At 36.4% G+C, this 21,782-nt stretch overlaps 1 protein-coding gene across 2 annotated transcripts; it reads left to right on the forward strand.

Annotated features, from left to right (window-relative positions):
• The first annotated feature begins 1,217 nt into the window (after window positions 1-1,217).
• On the forward strand, window positions 1,218-21,152 carry LOC128224146 (anaphase-promoting complex subunit 5-like). Of its 2 annotated transcripts, XM_052933854.1 has the most exons (19): window positions 1,218-1,271; window positions 6,633-6,739; window positions 7,375-7,539; window positions 8,878-8,960; window positions 9,828-9,937; window positions 10,414-10,633; window positions 10,978-11,044; window positions 12,483-12,584; window positions 13,324-13,523; window positions 14,377-14,458; window positions 14,851-14,943; window positions 15,501-15,568; window positions 16,316-16,429; window positions 16,983-17,106; window positions 17,250-17,449; window positions 18,461-18,583; window positions 19,307-19,454; window positions 19,702-19,864; window positions 20,523-21,152. In XM_052933854.1, exons 2-19 carry the CDS (start codon window positions 6,671-6,673, stop codon window positions 20,732-20,734), a joined length of 2,343 nt encoding a protein of 780 aa, XP_052789814.1. In that variant the 5' UTR covers window positions 1,218-1,271; window positions 6,633-6,670; the 3' UTR covers window positions 20,735-21,152. The 2 variants fall into 2 exon arrangements, with proteins under 2 accessions (XP_052789814.1, XP_052789815.1); XM_052933855.1 differs by lacking the exon at window positions 6,633-6,739 and having other exon boundaries at window positions 1,233-1,271.
• The last annotated feature ends 630 nt before the right edge of the window (window positions 21,153-21,782 follow it).

Genomic DNA, 21,782 nt, shown 5'->3' on the forward strand with positions numbered 1-21,782 from the left:
TTTTTTGTTAGGTTATATGCTATTTCTCTGTGTTTGGTTGTATGTCATGTCTCGGTGTTTTGTTATAAGGTATGTCTCTGTGTTTGGTTTATAGTACGTCTTTTTGTTTGGTAATATGGTATGTCTCTGTGTTTTGTAATATGACATGTCTCTGGGTTTGGTTTTATAGTATGTCTCCTTGTTTGGTTATATGGGATGTCTCTGTGTTTGGTTATATAGTATGTCTCCTTTTGGGGGTTATATTGTTTGTCTCCTTATTAAATTTTGGTAATATGACATGTCTCTGGGTTTGGTTTTATAGTATGTCTCCTTGTTTGGTTATATGGGATGTCTCTGTGTTTGGTTATATAGTATGTCTCCTTTTGGGGGTTATATTGTTTGTCTCCTTATTAAATTTTGGTAATATGGTATGTCTCTGTGTTTGGTTATATAGCACGTCCCCTTGTTGGGTTATATGGTATGTCTCTGTGTTTAGTAATATGGCATGTCTCAGTGTTTTGTTATATGGTTTGTCTCTGTGTTTGGTTTATAGTATGTCGCCTTGTTTTGTTATATGGTAGTATGTCGCCTTGATTTGTTATATGGCATATCTCTGTGTTTGGTTTATAGTATGCCGCCTTGTTTGGTTATATAGTATGTCTCCTTTTTGGGGTTATATGGTTTGTCTCCTTAGTTGGTTATATGGTTTGTCTCTCTGTATGGTTTTATGGTTTGAATATTTGTTATATTAGATTGCTTGTCACTTTTTTAGTTATGTGGTTTCCCTTTAAGATTGATTATTTGGTTTACACCTTATATAAAATATATTTAAAAAATGCACATATTGCATGTTTTTTGTTGCATGTAATACACAAGAAATACAAATATTATACCGCCTCAATGTTTATATGTCTAAACACACACTTTTACAGTTAACATTAATCACAGACTTATGGTTTATAGGTTCATGATAATGGCAATTTCAAATCTAAACAATATATTAGATTTGTATACATATGTCATCTAAAATATTATATAAATGTTTGCAGTTCATATTTGGCAACACATATTTCATTATAAATATATGGAATCCCTTTTTTAATGTACCGACTATTTTTGATAAAGAAGTTTTGTACGCTTGTAACGTCAATCAAATCTAGGACCAATAAAATGTAATCTTACAGATTAAATCTAAAAACACACCAATTTAAACTGTTGTCTGCTTTACACATTTATTACAAACTGTCGTCTGTTGCAGCGGTACTCGGAGTTCCAAATAAATGAATTTCGATGTAAATAACGACAGAAAATCATGTCTTTTTTACTAACATTGATAGAAAATACCATTTTATATGAACAGGTTTATTTTTGCTTGATAAGATAGTTGCTGGCTTGAATATCCATTGACATAATTCATTGCATGATAAATTTCGGATGAGCAGCTTCTTCGGATGTTTGAAAGTTTAGTCGTCGCTTCAATAAAATAGTTACACCTTTTTTGTCCTTTGAATTCCAGAAAGTTGGACTACTACACTTTGAAAACTTACATGAATATATGATATTAACAACATTCCAGCTTCTTTATACTTACTATTTAAAAAAATGAGGAGAAGTCAAGCCCTTAAGTCAAGATTACATTTAACAGTTATTTTATTATCAAATGATCATTTTGGAATTTAAGATATTGATCTAACACAAAATAAATTTTAAATGTTTGCTTTCCAAATTATGTTGAAAATAAGCAAGCTTCAGCCAAGTTGAATTGTTTACCCTGTTAATTAATATCTACTTTGCCATCAAATGATCAATTTAGCTGCGTTATGGCTCAAATCCCTACACTGAAGCCATCAAGAATGTAGACTAAACAGGCCCATATGATATACTATTATACTCAAAATTAAATGACAATACCATATATGCCGTATTTCTGTGAGGCTTCCCAGGGGATTTTGTTCTGAACCCCAGGGTATTAGGATATTACACCAGGGGATTTTTACACATTGAAATTTAGCGCAACATCTACACTTATAATATAAGTCTTAATACAGAAACACACTTAAATTCCAACAATTTTTGGACTTAGTCAACATGGTCTTTGATGGATATTTTTTTTTCAAGGCCTTAAAAAAAACATTTGGTTCGGGTTACCCGACCCTACCTACAAAATAGGTGCTGACCCTACCATTTTTATAGTCGGTGTAAAAAAAGAGGAAAACTTGAAACTTTTTTTTTCTAATTGCGTTTCACTTAGTAGTTGAAAACCTTAAATGCTTATTCAGAATAGAACTTAAACACCAATATCCAATGATGAAAATGACATTCTTATATAAAGCCTGAAAAAAGCCTACCAACCCTACCTATTTTTGAAAAGGATTTAACCCTTAACTAAACAATTTTTTTTAGATCAAATTCCAGGGGATTGCTCTTTCTGACCAGTGTGAATGTGGGTCATCTTTGGTTAACTACTAGTTTTAACCAGTGTGAATATGGGTCGTCTTTGGTTAACTACTAGTTTTAACCAGTGTGAATATGGGTCATCTTTGGTTAACTACTAGTTTTGACCAGTGTGGATATGGGTCATCTTTGGTCAACTACTTGTTCTGATCAGTGTGAATATTGGTCATTTTGGGTGAAATACTAGTTCTGACCAGATGAATATGGGTCATCTTGGGTAAAATACTAGGTCTGAACAGTGAGAATATGGGTCAACACTCACAGCATTTTGTTTTGTCTCAGTTAACATACACCTGGCTGCAAAATCACGTGTCAACATGAAATATCCATCTTTCATGCATTTTCCATATTAAGCCCTTTTTATGTTATTCAAAATGTTGTATTTCTTTTTTGATATAATTTTTTTCTGTTTTGACAGGCAGCTCACACTTTTTATGCCCCCGAAGGTGGGCATATTAAAATCGCACTGTCCGTCCGTCCGTCCGTCCGTCCGGCTCTGTAACTTTCCCTTGTATGGACAGATTTTAAAATAACTTGCCACATGTGTTCCACATACCAAGACGACGTGTGGCGTGCAAGACTCGTGTCCCTACCTCAAAGGTCAAGGTCACACTTAGTGTTTATTCACAATGGAGTGCTGCATATAAGGACATAGAGTAAAGGTTGTCGTGTCCGGGCTGTAACTTTCTCTTGTATGGACAGATTTTAAAATAACTTGCCACATGTGTACCACATACCAAGACGATGTGTCGCGTGCAAAACCCGTGTCCCTACCTCAAAGGTCAAGGTCACACTTAGTGTTTATTCACAATGGAGTGCTGCATATAAGTACATAGAGTATAGGTTGTCGTGTCCGGGCTGTAAATTTCCCTTGTATGGACAGATTTTAAAATAACTTGCCACATGTGTTCCACATACCAAGATGACGTGTTGCGTGCAAGACCCGTGTCCCTACCTCAAAGGTCAAGGTCAAACTTAGTGTTTTTCACAATGGAGTGCTGCATATAAGGACATAGAGTATGGGTTGTCGTGTCCGGGCTGTAACTTTCTCTTGTATGGACAGATTTTAAAATAAGTTGCCACATGTGTTCCACATACCAAGACGACGTGTCGCCTGCAAGACCCGTTTCCTTACCTCCAAGGTCAAGGTCACACATAGTGTTTATTCACAATGGAGTGCTGCATATAAGTACATAGAGTATAGGTTGTCGTGTCCGGGCTGTAACGTTCCCTTGTATGGACAGATTTTAAAATCACTTGCCACATGTGTTCCACATACCAAGACGACGTGTCGCGTGCAAAACCCATGTCCCTACCTCAAAGATCAAGGTCAAACTTAGTGTTTATTCACAATGGAGTGCTGCATATAAGGACATAGAGTATAGGTTGTCGTGTCCGGGCTGTAACGTTCTCTTGTATGGACAGATTTTAAAATAACTTGCCACATGTGTTCCACATACCAAGACGACGTGTCGCGTGCAAGACCCGTGTCCCTGCCTCAAAGGTCAAGGTCACACTTAGTGTTTATTCACAATGGAGTGCTGCATATAAGGACATAGAGTATAGGATGTCGTGTCAGGGCTGTAACTTTCCCTTGTATGGACAGATTTTAAAATAAGTTGCCAAATATGTTCCACATACCAAGACGACGTGTCACGTGCAAAACCCGTGTCCCTACCTCAAAGATCAAGGTCACACTTAGTGTTTATTCACAATGGAGTGCTGCATATAAGGACATAGAGTATAGATTGTCGTGTCCGGGCTGTTTCTTTCTCTTGTATGGAAAGATCTTAAAATAACTTGCCACATGTGTTCCACATACCAAGACAACGTGTCGCGTGCAAGACCCGTGTCCCTACCTCAAAGGTCAAGGTCACACTTAGTGTTTATTTACAATGGAGTGCTGCATATTAGGACATAGAGTATGGGTTGTCGTGTCCCGGCTGTAACTTCTCCTTGTATGGACAGATTTTAAAATAACTTGCCACATGTGTTCCACATACCAAGACGAGGTGTCGCGTGCAAGACCCGTGTCCCTGCCTCAAAGGTTAAGGTCACACTTAGTGTTTATTCACAATGGAGTGCTGCATATAAGGACATAGAGTATAGGTTGTCGTGTCCGGGCTGTAACTTTCCCTTGTATGGACAGATTTTAAAATAATTTGCCACATGTGTTCCACATACCAAGACGACGTGTCGTGTGCAAGACCCGTGTCCCTACCTCAAAGGTCAAGGTCACACTTAGTGTTTATTTACAATGGAGTGCTGCATATAAGGACATAGAGTATAGGTTGTCGTGTCCGGGCTGTTTCTTTCTCTTGTATGGAAAGATCTTAAAATAACTTGCCACATGTGTTCCACATACCAAGACAACGTGTCGCGTGCAAGACCCGTGTCCCTACCTCAAAGGTCAAGGTCACACTTAGTGTTTATTTACAATGGAGTGCTGCATATTAGGACATAGAGTATGGGTTGTCGTGTCCGGGCTGTAACTTTCCCTTGTATGGACAGATTTTAAAATAATTTGCCACATGTGTTCCACATACCAAGACGACGTGTCGTGTGCAAGACCTGTGTCCCTACCTCAAAGGTCAAGGTCACACTTAGTGTTTATTTACAATGGAGTGCTGCATATTAGGACATAGAGTATAGGTTGTCGTGTCCGGGCTGTAACTTTCTCTTGTATGGACAGATTTTAAAATAACTTGCCACATGTGTTCCACATACCAAGACGACGTGTCGCGTGCAAGACCCGTGTCCCTGCCTCAAAGGTCAAGGTCACACATAGTGTTTATTCACTATGGAGTGCTGCATATAAGGGAATAGAGTATAGGCTGTTATGTCCGAGCTGTAACTTTCCCTTGTATGGACAGATTTTAAAATAACTTGCCAAATGTGTTCCACATACCAAGACGACGTGTCGCGTGCAAAACCCATGTCCCTACCTCAAAGATCAAGGTCAAACTTAGTGTTTATTCACAATGGAGTGCTGCATATAAGGACATAGAGTATAGGTTGTCGTGTCCGGGCTGTAACGTTCTCTTGTATGGACAGATTTTAAAATAATTTGCCACATGTGTTCCACATACCAAGACGACGTGTCGTGTGCAAGACCCGTGTCCCTACCTCAAAGGTCAAGGTCACACTTAGTGTTTATTTACAATGGAGTGCTGCATATTAGGACATAGAGTATAGGTTGTCGTGTCAGGGCTGTAACTTTCTCTTGTGTGGACAGATTTTAAAATAACTTGCCACATTTGTTCCACATACCAAGACGACGTGTCGCGTGCAAGACCCGTGTCCCTGCCTCAAAGGTCGAGGTCACACATAGTGTTTATTCACAATGGAGTGCTGCATATAAGGGAATAGAGTATAGGCTGTTATGTCCGAGCTGTAACTTTCCCTTGTATGGACAGATTTTAAAATAACTTGCCACATGTGTTCCACATACCAAGACGACGTGTCGCGTGCAAGACCCGTGTCCCTGCCTCAAAGGTCAAGGTCACACATAGTGTTTATTCACAATGGAGTGCTGCATATAAGGACATAGAGTATAGGTTGTCTTGTCCGGGCTGTAACTTTCCCTTGTATGGACAGATTTTAAAATAACTTGCCACATGTGTTCCACATACCAAGACGACGTGTCGCGTGCAAGACCCGTGTCCCTGCCTCAAAGGTCAAGGTCACACTTAGTGTTTATTCACAATGGAGTGCTGCATATAAGGACATAGAGTATAGGTTGTCGTGTCAGGGCTGTAACTTTCCCTTGTATGGACAGATTTTAAAATCACTTGCTACATGTGTTCCACATATGAAGACGACGTGTTGCGTGCAAGACCCATGTCCCTACCTCTGAGGTGAAAGATACACTAAGTGTTTATTCACAAGGGAATTCTGAATATAAGGACATAACAGTGTAGGTTGTCAAGTATGGGTGGTATTTTTTTATGTTCAGAGGCAATTTAAAATAACTTGCCATATTTATTTGACACGTAAAGGCAAGATCAACTTTTCATGTACTGACCTTGTTCGTAGGTCAATGTCACATTCGGGGGCATTCGTCACATACTGTGACAGCTTTTGTTAATTCTTCATGACAAATCTTATTGCTAATTATGCTTGACATCCAAATGCAAACATATAAACAGTTACATTTACATGTTACATAGCAACAATGTTTTCTTCTTCTTTTTTCTCAGAGGTTTAAGTTTTGAGTGTACATTTATAATTATTCACTATGGAAAGTACCCTCGATATGTTGATGATACCTGGCTCTTCAAAGCAGAGAATGTCCAAAGAAGAACAGGTATGCAAGGCTAATTTAACAGTTAACATATCCTTTATCCAGTCAGCGGCTTACCTACTCCAGTATGTCCAGACATACATATAAATTTTGATCCACTCAAAATGGCAATTGCTGAAATCTCGACATTTTAAATAAAAATCCAACGCTAAGGGTGTATACTTGCAACCTTTTACATTACAGTTTCATATAGTTTTCCTGATTGTTTAATGCATTCAGAATGCTTACTCGCTGATTGACAGCATATTTACAATTTGCTAAAAATTGTTGGCAAAGTCAATAGTCTTGAAATTTTAGGCTATCTCTTCAACCAAGTCACATCTTTGCGGGAGCCCTGATTTAAATATAATGGTACAATGTAAATCCACATTTTTTAATATGTTCTGCTGCTTACTGACTAGAATGGTACATAAAACAAGGCTCAATTTTCTAACTGAATCACCATAAAAGGAATTTGGCCAATTCTTTGAAGCTAGTAAGATGCACGGATTAAATTGGTGTTTGACATCTATGTTAGTCTTGCTTAAGTTATGCTTTGATTGATTTGAGGCCAGAAATGAATTGTGAAACACACAAACTGTTTGTTTTATCATTATATATACTCTTTTGAAATTCAATCTCTCTATCTTTTTTTGAAGGTAACGCCACACAAGATATCACTGATTGTGTTGATCCACGAATACTGCACCATTCGACGACCCAGCACCGTACATTCTGTTTTCTCGGAAGATAGTGACAGTGACATAAATCTGACGGAAAGGGAGAAAAGAAACTTCATGGTCATGATTCTTCAATTGCTGCAGGTGAGATCTTTCTCTTACATACACATTAGTATTTCTTCTAGACCTTTTGACCACAGCATTGCGCCATGCTTTCCAATCTAAGGTTCCCAATAAGAATTTCTTAAAAAAGATTCTAAAAACATATGCAGTCTTGTTGTTGAAACAGTTTTTAGTCATTTGTTATAAAGGAAAAGGTCAGTTGCCCCCCCCCCCCCAAATGAAAAAGATTTTTACATATTTTAAGCCCCCACAGGTGAGTTTGAGAAGTCTGTATGCATTACTAACACATGCCAGGGTCACATACTAGTGTAAGCATGTAGAAGATGACATGCCAGATGTTCCAGAGTACTTGTTAAGGAAATTTGAACAGTGACTGAGTGCCTTGCTAATAAAAAATTACCATGCCCTTTATCAATTTACATACTTTTCAAGTGGTCTAATAATTTTGAATGATTTTCTGCAAATATTAAAGACTTTCATCAGCATTAAGAACTCCCTTGATAGGCATCCTGGGATATTGTGTCATGCATAGCAATCAACCTCCCACCTAATAAGGTCAATGTCACCCCTTATGATCATTGAAGTCTGATGGTGATTTTAAAGGAATAATTCATGTCTCACGATCAGCTGTTTCTTTGTTGTTTTCGATCGGAGTTCAATCAAACATCTTAGAATTGCACATCGACATAGGAAGAGTTGCCGTGCAAAACATAATTGCAAAGGTCAAGGTTACACTTCAATTGAGCCTGATGGGAAATAAATTTGTGTCTCTCTGTTGTAGCATTATCCCTTTTAATTGGATTTTGATCAAATTCACAGAATCATAGAACACCATGAATTTTTTTTTCGCCAAATCAACCTCAAACTAACTGGTCAAAGGAGTGAGATATTATGTGTAGAAGATATTAATAACATATAATAAAGAGGGGTTAACAGTTACTTTCTTTGCCAGGGTTATCCTGAATGGACAACAGCAGTTGAAATTAAGAATAGCTTCCTGATGTAGCATGGCCCACTGAAAATATTCAATTTTCCTTTTGTTTTCTTAAAATGATCTTTTATGTTTATGCGAGCAGATCAGAATTTCTGACTTGTGGGCACAAGTGGCAAGCTTTATTACCACTTAGGACAAAAATGAGATAACTGTCTGGACATTTTCAATTATTCCAAACTCTTTACCTTTAAATTGACAAAAGAAATACAAAAAAAACTGACAGTGTCTGCTCACTCTGACAAATATACACCAATATCACCAATCTTGGTGTCCTAAAATCAGGACTGGTGTATTTTGTGAAAGTTGGTGCTCTTGTTTGTCTATTTTCGTTGTTAGTTAATATGTCTATTACTTCTGAATTTCAGTCCTCAGACTTGACCTTGAAAGAGCTATTCATGAAAATTCGTGACAAAACCAAGATAGAGCTGTATACTCTGTTTTTAAAAAGGTATGTATCAGGTTGGGGTATGTTTATTATTGATTTTAGGTATCAGCTCCGATACATTGATTTGTTTTTACTGTAGGATATTTTAATTTTGGGAGCATTGAAATTTCATGATCTTTGATGCTTTACCAATTTTGATTTAAAACATTAAGCTTTTTACCTTGATACACCTGTTTTTAAAAAAGGGACATATTATAGTTTTACCTGGGGCATATGAGCGGGTGGACTCTCCAACTGCATGGAGTATGTTGTCTGATAAAGCATCATTAGAATCCTTTGCCTAATCATCATATTTGGTCAGAATTTGTATGGGCATATTATCTTGTATAAGTTTGATAACCAGCCATGTTGTCTCAGTCACTCCAGATTTATAACCCTTGAATTGGCTAGAACTGACTTCATGTACAACCACTTATTACTAAACTTGGTGTCGTAAAATTAGGACGAGCAGATTTTTTGACAGGCGGTGCTCTTGTTTCTACTGTATATCAAATTTAGAGCATTATGTTTCCATTCTTGCGTTATAGTTTTTGTAGTGACCAGACTAAATTTCTTAGAATGCAATTTATTTAAAACCTAGCAAAATGTTTAAATTAAAGTTGTTTTCCTGTGGATAAACAATGATGCGACAAATTTCAAACCTTGCAAATTTTGTGGGAAAAAGACCATGTAAAAATCCAGTTTTATTGCCGATGTTCTTTAAATTGCCATTGATATTTTTGACACAAAATAATCACTGGAAACTTTTTGCAGGCCTTGTTTTACAATGCCTCCATGATGTTATACCAATTCTTTTAACTTTTCTATGTTATGCTACATCCATCATGTTTCAGCTATGATTGTAAATGTGCTTACAACAATATATTTCAGATTACAAGAGTTCATAGAGGATGGTGTGGGTGCATTAAAGGACTACTTTCAAAATGTGACGAAAGAATATTTTCTGAGTGGGAAAGGCGTGGAAAGGTCCAGTGTTCTTGGTATGGAAAACACATTGGTAACAATTTCTTTTAAGGGTGAAATTGGAAAGGTTTGGCATATTAAGTACAAAAAGTAGTGGCCTGACCAAATTTCTCAGATGCCCTTCTTGAAAAAAATGTCTTTGTAACCTTGTAATAAGCTTGTAATAAGCATATAAAATGAAGATATAAATGTTTGAATAAAAGTCTATGAAAGACTATGAAATTGACTGTTGTGTAAAACAGTGAAATATCATTTTATTTCATTTTTAAATCTGTATATTAAACTATCAGAAAGCATATTATAAATATTAAATAATTATTTGAAATAGCAGGTAGCCGCGTGCTGCTAAGGACGCTGCGGTAGCTTAGCAGTTCAGTATTCTTCGGTTGTTTCAAACCAAGCACGAATCTCACGCATGCACATCACGATCTCGTCCTTTCTTGTGATGTATGCTATAGCAACCAGCTGCAAATTCTTTAACGTTATTTTACAGGTTTATTTATCAGGCGTATTACCCTCGCCTTTGAGAAGCTCTCCTTCACCCAAGTGACGGACATGTACAGAAAATTTGAGCGCTATTACGAGGCAGGGGTCGGAAGTTACGAGGAAAGTCAAGACTTTGGTGGATCGCTGACAGACTCAGCTATGAGTTTGTCTGGCGTACGTTTTAGCCGGGGACTGTCCTTAGATCCATTTCAGCTCACCAATGAAAGGTTATATTGTAGATTGTTTCAACTTTTATGGATGTTAAATTTTCTCCATTTTTCAAAGTTCAATTGTGAATATAGACTTAGCAAAATATTAAATATTACAACTACTTTTTTTATAATTAAAAAATGGTGTTGCTAATTTTTAAACCTCATGAAATTTGGGGAGGGGGGAAAGGTGCGAAAAATATCCCTCAAAAATAAAGTAATTCACAGTTATTCCTATTGCATTCACTTTAAAATGTATTTTTCGATACAAAGTTACATTCTTTAAAATAGATTAAACAAAAGTTCACTTATATTGATATCTCAACTGCACATTTAAGATTGTTATGTGTGTTCTGTTGTAGAAAACTTGGAGATGAAGGTAGAGCAGTGAACTCCTTTAGGCAAGCAGAGTACTTTATTCTGCAACAGGTGAGTTATCTACCGTAGACAGACTGATTACTAAATTCTGCAACAGGTGAGTAACTGCTGTCTCCCTTAGACAGACTGAGTACTTTATTCTGCAACAGGTGAGAAATCCCCCTTAGACAGACTGAGTACTTTATTCTGCAACAGGTGAGAAATCCCCCTTAGACAGACTGAGTACTTTATTCTGCAACAGGTGAGAAATCCCCCTTAGACAGACTGAGTACTTTATTCTGCAACAGGTGAGAAATCCCCCTAAGACAGACTGAGTACTTTATTCTGCAACAGGTGAGAAATCCCCCTAAGACAGACTGAGTACTTTATTCTGCAACAGGTGAGAAATCCCCCTAAGACAGACTGAGTACTTTATTCTTCAACAGGTGAGTAACCCCCCTTAGTCTGGCTGAGTACTTTATTCTGCAACAGGTGAGTTATCCCCCTTAGACAGACTGAGTACTTTATTCTGCAACAGGTGAGTTATCCCCCTTAGACAGACTGAGTACTTTATTCTACAACAGGTGAGTTATCCCTCTTAGACAGGCTGAGTAATTTATTCTGCAACAGGTTAGTTATCTCCCTTAGATTGACTATACTTTTTAGTTTTCTCTTCTAGACAGGCTGATTAATTTATTCTGCAATAGGTGAGTTTTCCCCCTTAGACGGACTGATTACTTTATTCTGCAACTTGTGAGTAATCCCCCTTAGTCAAGCAGAGTACTTTATCTTTATTCTGCAGCAGATGAGTTATCTCCCTTAGACAGGCTCTATACTTTATTACGCAACAGGTTATTTACCTCCCTTATAAAGACATGTGATTATCTCCCTTAGACACACAGAGTACTTTATTCTGCAACTGGCAGGTTATCTCCCTCAGACAAACTGAGTATTTTATTCAGCGATGGGTGAGTTATGTCCTATTGTACTGAGTTCTTGTGTTTGAGTGATTTTTATCCGGAACACAGAAAAGATGTAGAGAATTATTGGTTAGTGCCGTGGATGGGGGATGATTATCTGGCAAGGTGCAGGAATTTATAAGGGTGAGCCATAGGCCATCCCAAAAGATCCCAGGACTGAGCCAGAAAAACTTTAACCATCCACAGCTCTAAGCTACTACTCTGTTTATCATGCTATCAAATATGTCATTTCAAAAAAAGTTTCTGTTTAAAGGGTACTTTTGAATGTATTTGAAGAACTGTAATGGAAGTTTTCAAATTGCTATAATTTTGCCCCGTGATCAAGCATAGGACCACAACAGATACATGTAACATGGGACAAACTCACCATTTCATACATGTACACACATGTACCAGTTTTGTGCTTCAGCCAGAATGGGGCTCTATCACTGTGCAATCTTCATGACAAAGTCATAAAATATATAGTAATAATAATCTATGAAATAAATAAACTATAAATCACCTTCTCAACCTCATATATTGTGTTACAGGCATTTCTGTTACAACACAACCAGAAGGAGGCTCTCTCACCGTCTGACCTTCAGGACAAAATCATGGACATGCTGGAAATGAACCCTGATATTGCAGAAGCTGTGAGATGATATGTTTTACTCAAATTTATTTTAGAAACATTTTTAGCTTGTTTTTGTCATTGTCGTTGGCAGTGTTGTGCAAAAACTTCAACCAAGGCCCATAGCTCAAAAACCTTTCAACATGTTCAAATGAACCACCTGTTTAGGCAATACACATGTATAGCAAGGCTCATGACCCTTTTTATTTCTTGTTAACTTATTCTGCTTGCTTGACTTAGAAAACAAAAACAAACTAAGAATAAAGAAAAACGTGACAAAATAACATAAATTGTTAATTATAATTATAATTATATTTCCAACAAAGAAACAAGGCAAAGCCTGCTTTAGGATCCTGGGCCCCGTGTCAAAAAAGATTGTAAGGCTTAAAATCATAACTTTCCAGGCACAACTCTGTTTTATGGCTTGAGCTGCGCTTCCTTTACATATCATGAGGACATTTATTGCATAGATTATGCCCATAACTATACAGTTGAAACTAAGCACTCTTATGCTGAGTAAGACTTAGATATCTTATTGTAACAGGGCCATGGTTTTGAAGACATTTAGAGAATAAGATTGCATTTAAATATAATTTTACTAGTTGACAAATTTTGGATCCAATTTTTGTGAAATAAGTATTTTTTGGGGGAAAGTTTGAAGATCACACTTACCATGCTGAAATTAAACAAAATGTTAAACTGTAAATGCAAAATTAAACTATTAAAATATTGAGACATTCCATATAATCTATTGTTTTCAGCACTTTCTCAGTTTCCTGAACAGTTTAAGGGTGAAAGAATACTGCACAGCTCTTCACAACCTTTTCCACTTCTTTGACCGCAAAACCATCGCGACCTTTAACAAAGGTCAAGGTCATGGAAAACATCAGCCCGCAGAGGAGGTTCATAGGCGTTACGCAGCGTTAAACTTGGCGTCACTACATTACAGATTCGGTCATAAGTAAGAGTGATTCTATGAAAATTAGGCCCCATTTTTTTAAAGAAAATCTAAAACTATTACCGGTTTAATTATCTTAATTTATTTGCCAGATTTGCCAGAGTAAATAGTATATAGTCAAACTCTGTTGGCTCGAACTTACTTTGCTCGAAATCCTCTTTGGCTCGAACTGAATTCTAAGGACCGATTTCTTTACACTGAAGGTAAGCACTCCCACTTGGCTTTAATTTTTTTAGGCTTGTCCCCTGGAGTCAAGGCAATGAGGTTTGACTGTAGTTATTTGTAGAATACAATATATAAACCAGCGGAAATGTTTTCATCCAGACTTTATACCAGAATGGGGTAAATGATCAGACTTATATACATATTACTATTACATGTTGCAAGACTTATAACTTTGGCTTTATTGCTTGTTGGGTTATGTACCTTAATATTTTAGCTAAAGAGTTATAAATGGTTATGGTATGTAATGAAATATTTCTTTTGATTTATTGAAACTTAAAATATGTTTATAAAATTACAAAAACTTCATGAAATTTACATATTCGACAGTTCCAACTTCAAAGATTTAGCTTCAATTAAAGAGAATTCCAAACATTTTCAGTGAAATTCATAATGTTCTAATTATTCACAGCCTGCCACAATGCGCCCTTTTGTCCCTTAGCATCCTGTCCCTTTTCTGCAGCACCCTGCCTTTTTAAAACCCTGATAGATGGAGAAAAATGGTGGAGCATTTTGTGAGGTGGTGAAAGTGAAGTGACATTGACCCGAGAAGCAGCCCGAACCTCAAACTTAGCTTGAGCTTGATGTGTTTTGTCTCGTTATGTCATTATGTTATTGATTTGCCTTTTTCCAGGGAAGAAGCCCTTGCGCCGCTCCAGGAAGCTATTGGAATGGCGCAGGACGCGAATGATAATGTCTGCCTGCAACATGCATTGGTGAGTTACTTAAGAGACATGTATGAACATTATAGGCTAAGACCAGTCAATATGTGTGGTGTCAGGGAAACAGTTGAATAAAATTCAAATTTAATTTTTATTATCAGTCAAACAATAAATTTGATTATTAAGTATTTTATGCATGTAGGAACAAAGTGGTCAATGAACACTAGTTAGATTATTTTCTTTATATAGCTTTGGTCACAGAGACTAACTGACTCATCAAACCTTCAAGTGTGGGTCATTCAGAAAAGTTCTGGTCCAGTATTCATAAAACCTCTTAAGCATTTCTTAACTTAGGCGATTTCCTAAACTTTCATAGTTAAATTTTAAGAAAGGCATATATAGGCCATTTATTTTCAACTGACGGTAACCATTGACCTCTTTTACAGGGATGGTTACAAAGATTGAGTGAGCAAGGCACGGCCAGCACAGAAAACCTCCTTGAGAGGGCCGTCACAAAAAGTTCCGAACTAAACCTCCCAGTAAGTAATGTCATGTACTAAGTAATGTTATACAAGAAGTTTATGATTTTAGAAGGTACATTCAGAATTCTTTATATTACATTATTATGGATTTGTTTGTTCATCATTATGCTTACCTGTAGTTTATGGGGAAAAAATGTATACCCAGATGGGTTCAGAACCCAGTAAGGAAAAACTCTGCATGGGGGTTTTGCAAGCCTAGCAACACCCAATTTGACATGAGAATAAGTATATTTTCTGCTTAGGGGTCTCAGCTGGTCTAGCAACACCCAATGTGACACGACGATAGGTACATTACCCTTGGAAGTCTCAGTGGGTCTGTTGAATTCCAATCTGACATGACGATAGCTTTATTACCAACTTTGTTATCTCATAAAATCAAACTTGGCACTAGTTATATTTCACGATAGGGCATCTCAGTGTGTCAGTCAAAATCCAGACTTACAGAATATATCTATGATTAATATATACATGTATGTCCATATATGTCTGCCTCACCCTCCTCCAGGTAGGCCTAACAGACATTGACAATGCTTTATCCTTGCTAATTCTTTCAGAATCTGACATCTATTGGGATTCAAGCCTTTGCACGTCACAATGCCTTCGCAGCTGCTAAACCTGCCCAGTAAGTTTTGTACATGTTTTCTAGAAAATATGACCTAAAAACTACATTTTAATTTAGACCACAGTTATAAAATGCTTGTATTAACTTATTTTAAACAAATTGATAGTGGTCAATTTGTCAATCCTGCTTCTGTTTTTATTATCCCCTACCAAAAGGTTTTGGATGAGGGATATATAGTTGGTGTTGTCGGTCCATCTTTCCAAAGCCTCTTCTATGTGACAACAGGACAAAAAACTATGAATCTTATGCCAAGTGTGTAAAACCATAGTGCACTGCTGTATTTGCAAGATTTATCTGGATTGGGAAAATAACGCAAGAGTTATTACCCCTTTTAGCAATGAAATACATTAAATTTGTCCGTCCAGAGCCATTGCTATGTAACAACTGAATGAAACTTGCTTGATGTGTGTAGTACAATAGTGTGGTGGTGCATGAATAGTCTTTATTCAGTTATTGGGTCAGTAAAACAAGAGTTATTGCCCTTTAATTACTCAAATACAACTTTTCGTGTACCATGTGATTTATTCACTATTCCATTGATTGAATTAAAAAAAATGAATTTCAGTATTCCCATTCTACTTTTTTTTCAAATTATTCTACAGAGTTTTGCAGATTTGCTTCACTTTTGTTTGTTCGAAAATAATCTGACAGTTGATATCAGTTATAAAAATAACATGTTTCCTCATAAAATTCAAATACGTACAGTATACAACAAATTCATTTTAATACTGTTTCTATCCATGCCAGGGTATTTGAATACCTACAGAAGAGCGATGTGTTGAATTGTCAGCATTCTCAGTCTGGATTCATGTGCACGAGTTTCGCTAACAAGGCAGCCCTCTGGCAGATGTATGGAAAAATGTAAGGATCATTGTTGATAACTCTCATAATTTCTGTTTAATCCAGAACAAAATGATTCTTATGAACCATCTTCACTAACAAGTCAGCCCTTTGGCAGATGTATGGAAAAAGGTAAAGATCATTGTTGATAACTCTCATAATTTCTGTTTAATCCAGTACTTAATGATTCATATGAACTGGATTTGTGAAGAAGGCAGTCCTAGATGTCTATCAAACGGTTGGGAAATGAGTTGTTCATATGACCTTTACATCTTTGTTTTTCAAGAATGTTGAGCTTAATACAATATATTTTCATAAGTTTCCTAGTCCTAACATTGCTCAGTTAAAGCTAGATTAGACCAGCTAGCCTACACCTTTATTTCAATGAAGTCAAATCATAAGGATATAAAAAATTATTTTCTTTGGCCTGATTCAACCTTTTCCTCTACAGAGAGTGTATGTCCATGCTGATCCAGCTCAATCTTCTACACTTGGACATATAAGAAAACAGTGTGTTTTACAATGGAGGGTTTTACCAACCAACTCAATCATAATTAACACTTTATTTCTTTAGGGAGTGTATGTCCATGCTGAGCCAGCTCATTCTACACTTAGACACCTCAGAACACAGCGTGTTTTACAACGGGGAGTCCATCTGTGTGGCCATGTGCAACCTTGCCAGATTTCATGCTCAAATGGTACGTTATTATTTGATTATTATTTATTTGCATCTTTTTTTCGAAGACAAATTTTATTACATATTTCACTTTTATAGGATCAATATGGGCTTGCCTTATAACCATGATAAACTTTGTAAAAATTCTTAACTTTACTTTTACAGGGTCAATATGGACTTGCCTTGGACATAATTAACTGTGCTAAGAAACGCTTTCCGAAGAACCAGATACAATCATCAGAAATCTGGATGGAAACTGAGCAACAAATCTTGTTTGACCGGACAATACTGAACCGGAAATTTGGGGTTACGGAGCTGGCGGTGTTGAATCTCAAGGCTTTAAATCCACTTGAATCTCAGTTAAGGTAATAATAAACCTGCTTGTCTGTTGTAAAGAGATTGTGATTTATTCTTTTCATTTGTAGCTGAACAGTTGTCAAAGCCTTGGTACTGTCAGAGTTAGCATGCAAATACATTTACCTTGGCGGTAACTTAAGCACTCCAAGAATATTCTTATGAAACTTAGTACTTATGTTACCAATGACTTTACACACATTTGTAGCAAGTGCAATAAGTTTCGCAACTATTGCATAAATCATTTTTCAGTCATGCATAAACAATGTGCAACTAGGCTTATTAATCAAGCATAATAAATATTGAGTGAAAATGCCTCTTTATTAAAAAAAGAAGACTATTAAAGACATTCATTTTCTGTGTTCTTGTTAATGTTCAAATTTAAGGTACCGTGAATAACTGGTTATTAGACGCACTTTTTTCCCTCAGATTACATTGCGTCTTACAACCAGTAAAAAGCTTTGACATTTGCTGATTTTTATGATTGTAAGAGAGAAACAACTAAATGTGAAACTCAACTTTGTTTCCAGATCTTTAGAAACTTTTTACTTAAAAGTGTATTGTACACCCTTATGTTATTTTGAAAAGTGTAAATTCATAAAATAAAGTGAAATGGTGATTGTTATAACGTACTGGCACATTGAATTGCAAATATACAGACATTTTACATAGATACACAACAAACTTAATCCTAGACCCAGAACCTAATGGATTGAAAACAATACACAGCGTTTATTAACCTTTGCATTATAAAACACTATGTTCATCAAGGGAGTTCATTGAATATGAGTTGAATTCATACTTTGTTGATAAAGTGACCATCTTCATTTTGGTCAAATGGGTTGTTACGGAGAACCTCGTAATGGTACTTCCTTATATAAATGTTAAGTCGTACCAATATGAACCGATGTTTTGTTTTGTTTCATAACTGGCCCATTTTAGAGTGTATTTACACATGTTACCACCCTTACCTTTAATTCGGTGTTAGATTTTATTTCACCCATATCCCCCTGCCATTTCAGAGAGGCCATACTGAACAAAGAAAAAGGTGAAGTAACAGAATCACTCAACCAGTTGCACCTTTTACTTGACAATTGTGGTGCTGACAAGGGAAATAACTCTGTCACAGCTGATTTCAAATGCAGGTGAGAATTTAGGGGAGGTAATACTGAATTAGTTGCACCTGTACCTTTACAAGTGTGGTGTAAACAAGGGAAATAACTGCCATAGCTGATTTTTAAATACATGTGCATGATTTTTAAATACAAGTGCATATTAAAGGGAGAATATACTCAATTAGTTACACATGTTACTTAACAATTGAAGTGTTGACAAGGGAAATAACTCTGTCACAGCAGATTTTAAATACAGGTTAATATTAAGGGTAGTGAATAGTCAGTTAGTTGCACTGGCTACTATTTATTGAACAATATGAGTTGTGTCATGTCCCTGATTTTTTTTGCTCTAATTACAGTTATGACCCTTTACTTACTCTCTTAATTAACTCGGTCAAAAAGATTGGGTGTAAAGTATTGCACCTAAACGCAGTTGTTTGATATTTCATTCAGTCAAACAATACTAAGGGCCTTTGGGTATGAAATTGTTTGCGTCATATGTAACTCCATGAGTAATGCATCTGCACTCCTGAAACTTCATAAGATAAACTGTCTGTTTTACAATGCACATGTGCATGTTGTCAAGTCCAACACTACCTTTACCAATTCCTATGTCTAGGAGGGGGTTTCATGTCTATGATAGGTCTAGTTATAAAACTGCAGTATTAATAGAAAAAAATAAGTATCATACTTCTTTAAATCTATGGAATTTATCATTCTGAAAGTCTTATGTTGTCTTTTTTAATTGTGCAGGGTGTTATTAGAGTTGGGTGAACTCTACAGACAGACAAGCAATCCGACCAGTGGCACCTCCTATATTCTAGAGTGTATGACCTTGGCTAAATCCCACCACCTAGAATACCTTGCAGCCTTAGGGTCAATACAGTTAGCACATATTCAGGTCAGAAATTACGCCAATATTTGTGATTACATTGCAAAAAAGGTGAATAATGGGTGAAGCACTTTATTATTCATAAATAGATGATGAACAATTGCACAGAGAACTCTTAACCAGACTAATAGTCAAAACACATAAATTGCAAAAATAGGTCTTCAAAAATATGATTATCAGGCAGTCAACCAAATGTTTTGTTCAGGTTCATAAGTTTAAAACAATATTAAAACAACTGTGAATGATTCAATTCCAGCTTCAAATGCAACTTCCGGAACAAGCCTTATCCCTCCTTTCTCAGCACATGCTGGCAATATTGTCACATGGGACTGTTACTGATCGAGCCAGACTTCTAACCTGTCATACCAAATGTCAGGTTGCCATAGCAACCAGAAAACCTGATGAGCAGAAACGGCAAGGTTAGTATGTTCTTTTTTAAGATCATATGACCCTTGTAAACTCATGGAACATTTACTGATCATGTTAGACATTTAACATGCCCATACCATGTGTCAGGTTGCCATAGCAATCTGATACTTAGAAATGTCAAGGTAACTAGATTTTATGTTGTTATTACCACATGCCAGTACCTGTATCTAACAAGACTGGACTTATTACACGCCATGCAACATGTCAGGGAGCAGAAAAGAGGCATTTCAATTGAAACTTTACATACATGTAAAATATTTAGATACAGATAATACCCAAATTGTTCCCCAGTGTTGTCTGTGCAAAATCTCGACATCCCCAATTCAAAACTACCTAACTAAAACTGTTGTCTGCTACCTTTAGCTTAAAATCTGGAGAAGTTTGACTTTACAATTTCCCAAAACTTCTTCCCCCTAACGTCCCTGTAGCTTGTGCCTTGCCATGTAAAAGTTGTTGGCCTGTCAATCAAGTCTTGGTAGGATTGAGCCATGTTCTCTGTGCCTCTCAAAATGGACACCAGTTATTGTTTCTCTTCAGAAATTCGAAAACAAATCTCAAGCCCATAGATAGCTGACTTTATTTAATCACTAAAATGAATTAGTTTCTTTCCACAATGCCCAACATATCATGCTCTTTTCTTTTTTCCAGGACTCTTGTCATGTATAAATACCCTGAACACGGCAATAGAACTGTACCAGTCTGCAGAAGCTTTCCTTCATCTTAAAGACACAGTCTATCTACAAACCAGACTGTATCATGAACTTGATCTCCCTTCAGAGAGAAATAAATGTGCCCGCCAGTTTCGGCAGCTGGATGTGCAGTATCCATCACTAAGTCAAATGACTGTAAATGCTTTGTGATAATGTTCTGAAATTGTAAATGTGTAACTCAGTCTGTGCAAAAACGGCCAAAAGGTAAAATATTTTAAGGGCATTTAGAAGCTTAAGTAATATAGGCCTGATCGGCTTTTACTTGTTTTTGGCATTGTTCAGTACAAAGCTGTATTGGCATTTAGAGTTTTGTTCGTGCCTATGAATTGGATTACTCAACAGGCCTGAATGGCCTCTGCTTCCCAAATCATTTTCCTCAGACTGTTAAGTGATAATTTTAGTAGATTTGATGACAGAAAGTGGAATGAAAAGCAAAGTCATTCAGAGCAGTTTTCTTTGATAGTCAGCTGATTATGAATGCTTTATGGTGAGATGTTGAAGTTGTAAATGCCTTGTGCATTTCAATCATTTGTCAATCTTAATTTATATTAATATGTATATAAGTATGAAGAAATAAATATGATGACATAAACCTTGTGTTGCTTTTTTAGTTGAGCACCATCTAAAATTAAAAAAAATAATGAACCATTATGTAGGAAACTTGATAATTACATTTTTATTCACATTGAAAAACTTCCGCCACTCTATTGTATACATTCTTTGTAAGTCAAAAATCCAAATCCTTCATAAACATTTTTAAGTATTCAATAAGTTGTTTCTTGAAACAGAGAACTTGAGCCATTTGTTACGAAAAAATGGCTATTATACATGTAAACATTTTAGGACAACAGATCAGTTCTTAAATGAAACCTACAATCACAACAATAGATAGTATGGTTGCCATGCTCATGGATTTACAATCGATAAATTATATATTTCTGTCCATATACAATGAGTTCTAAAATAGTGTCAGGATGACGGATGTCACCTGTTCAATAAAGGACCACAAATCATCCCAACAAACGAAAGGTTCAACGTATCAATCCCAAATATCCTCACAAAGTTATACATGTAAACATACACAAATGCACTCGACCTTTGCCAAAGTGTCTCAACCTAATGTTATACACCTCATCTCCAGATCTCTTAAATATACTGGTTCACAAACCATCAAAACTTACTCCAAACAACTTGATCA

The sequence above is a fragment of the Mya arenaria genome, chromosome 17 (assembly GCF_026914265.1).
Source record: "Mya arenaria isolate MELC-2E11 chromosome 17, ASM2691426v1".
Lineage (NCBI taxonomy): Eukaryota > Metazoa > Mollusca > Bivalvia > Myida > Myidae > Mya > Mya arenaria.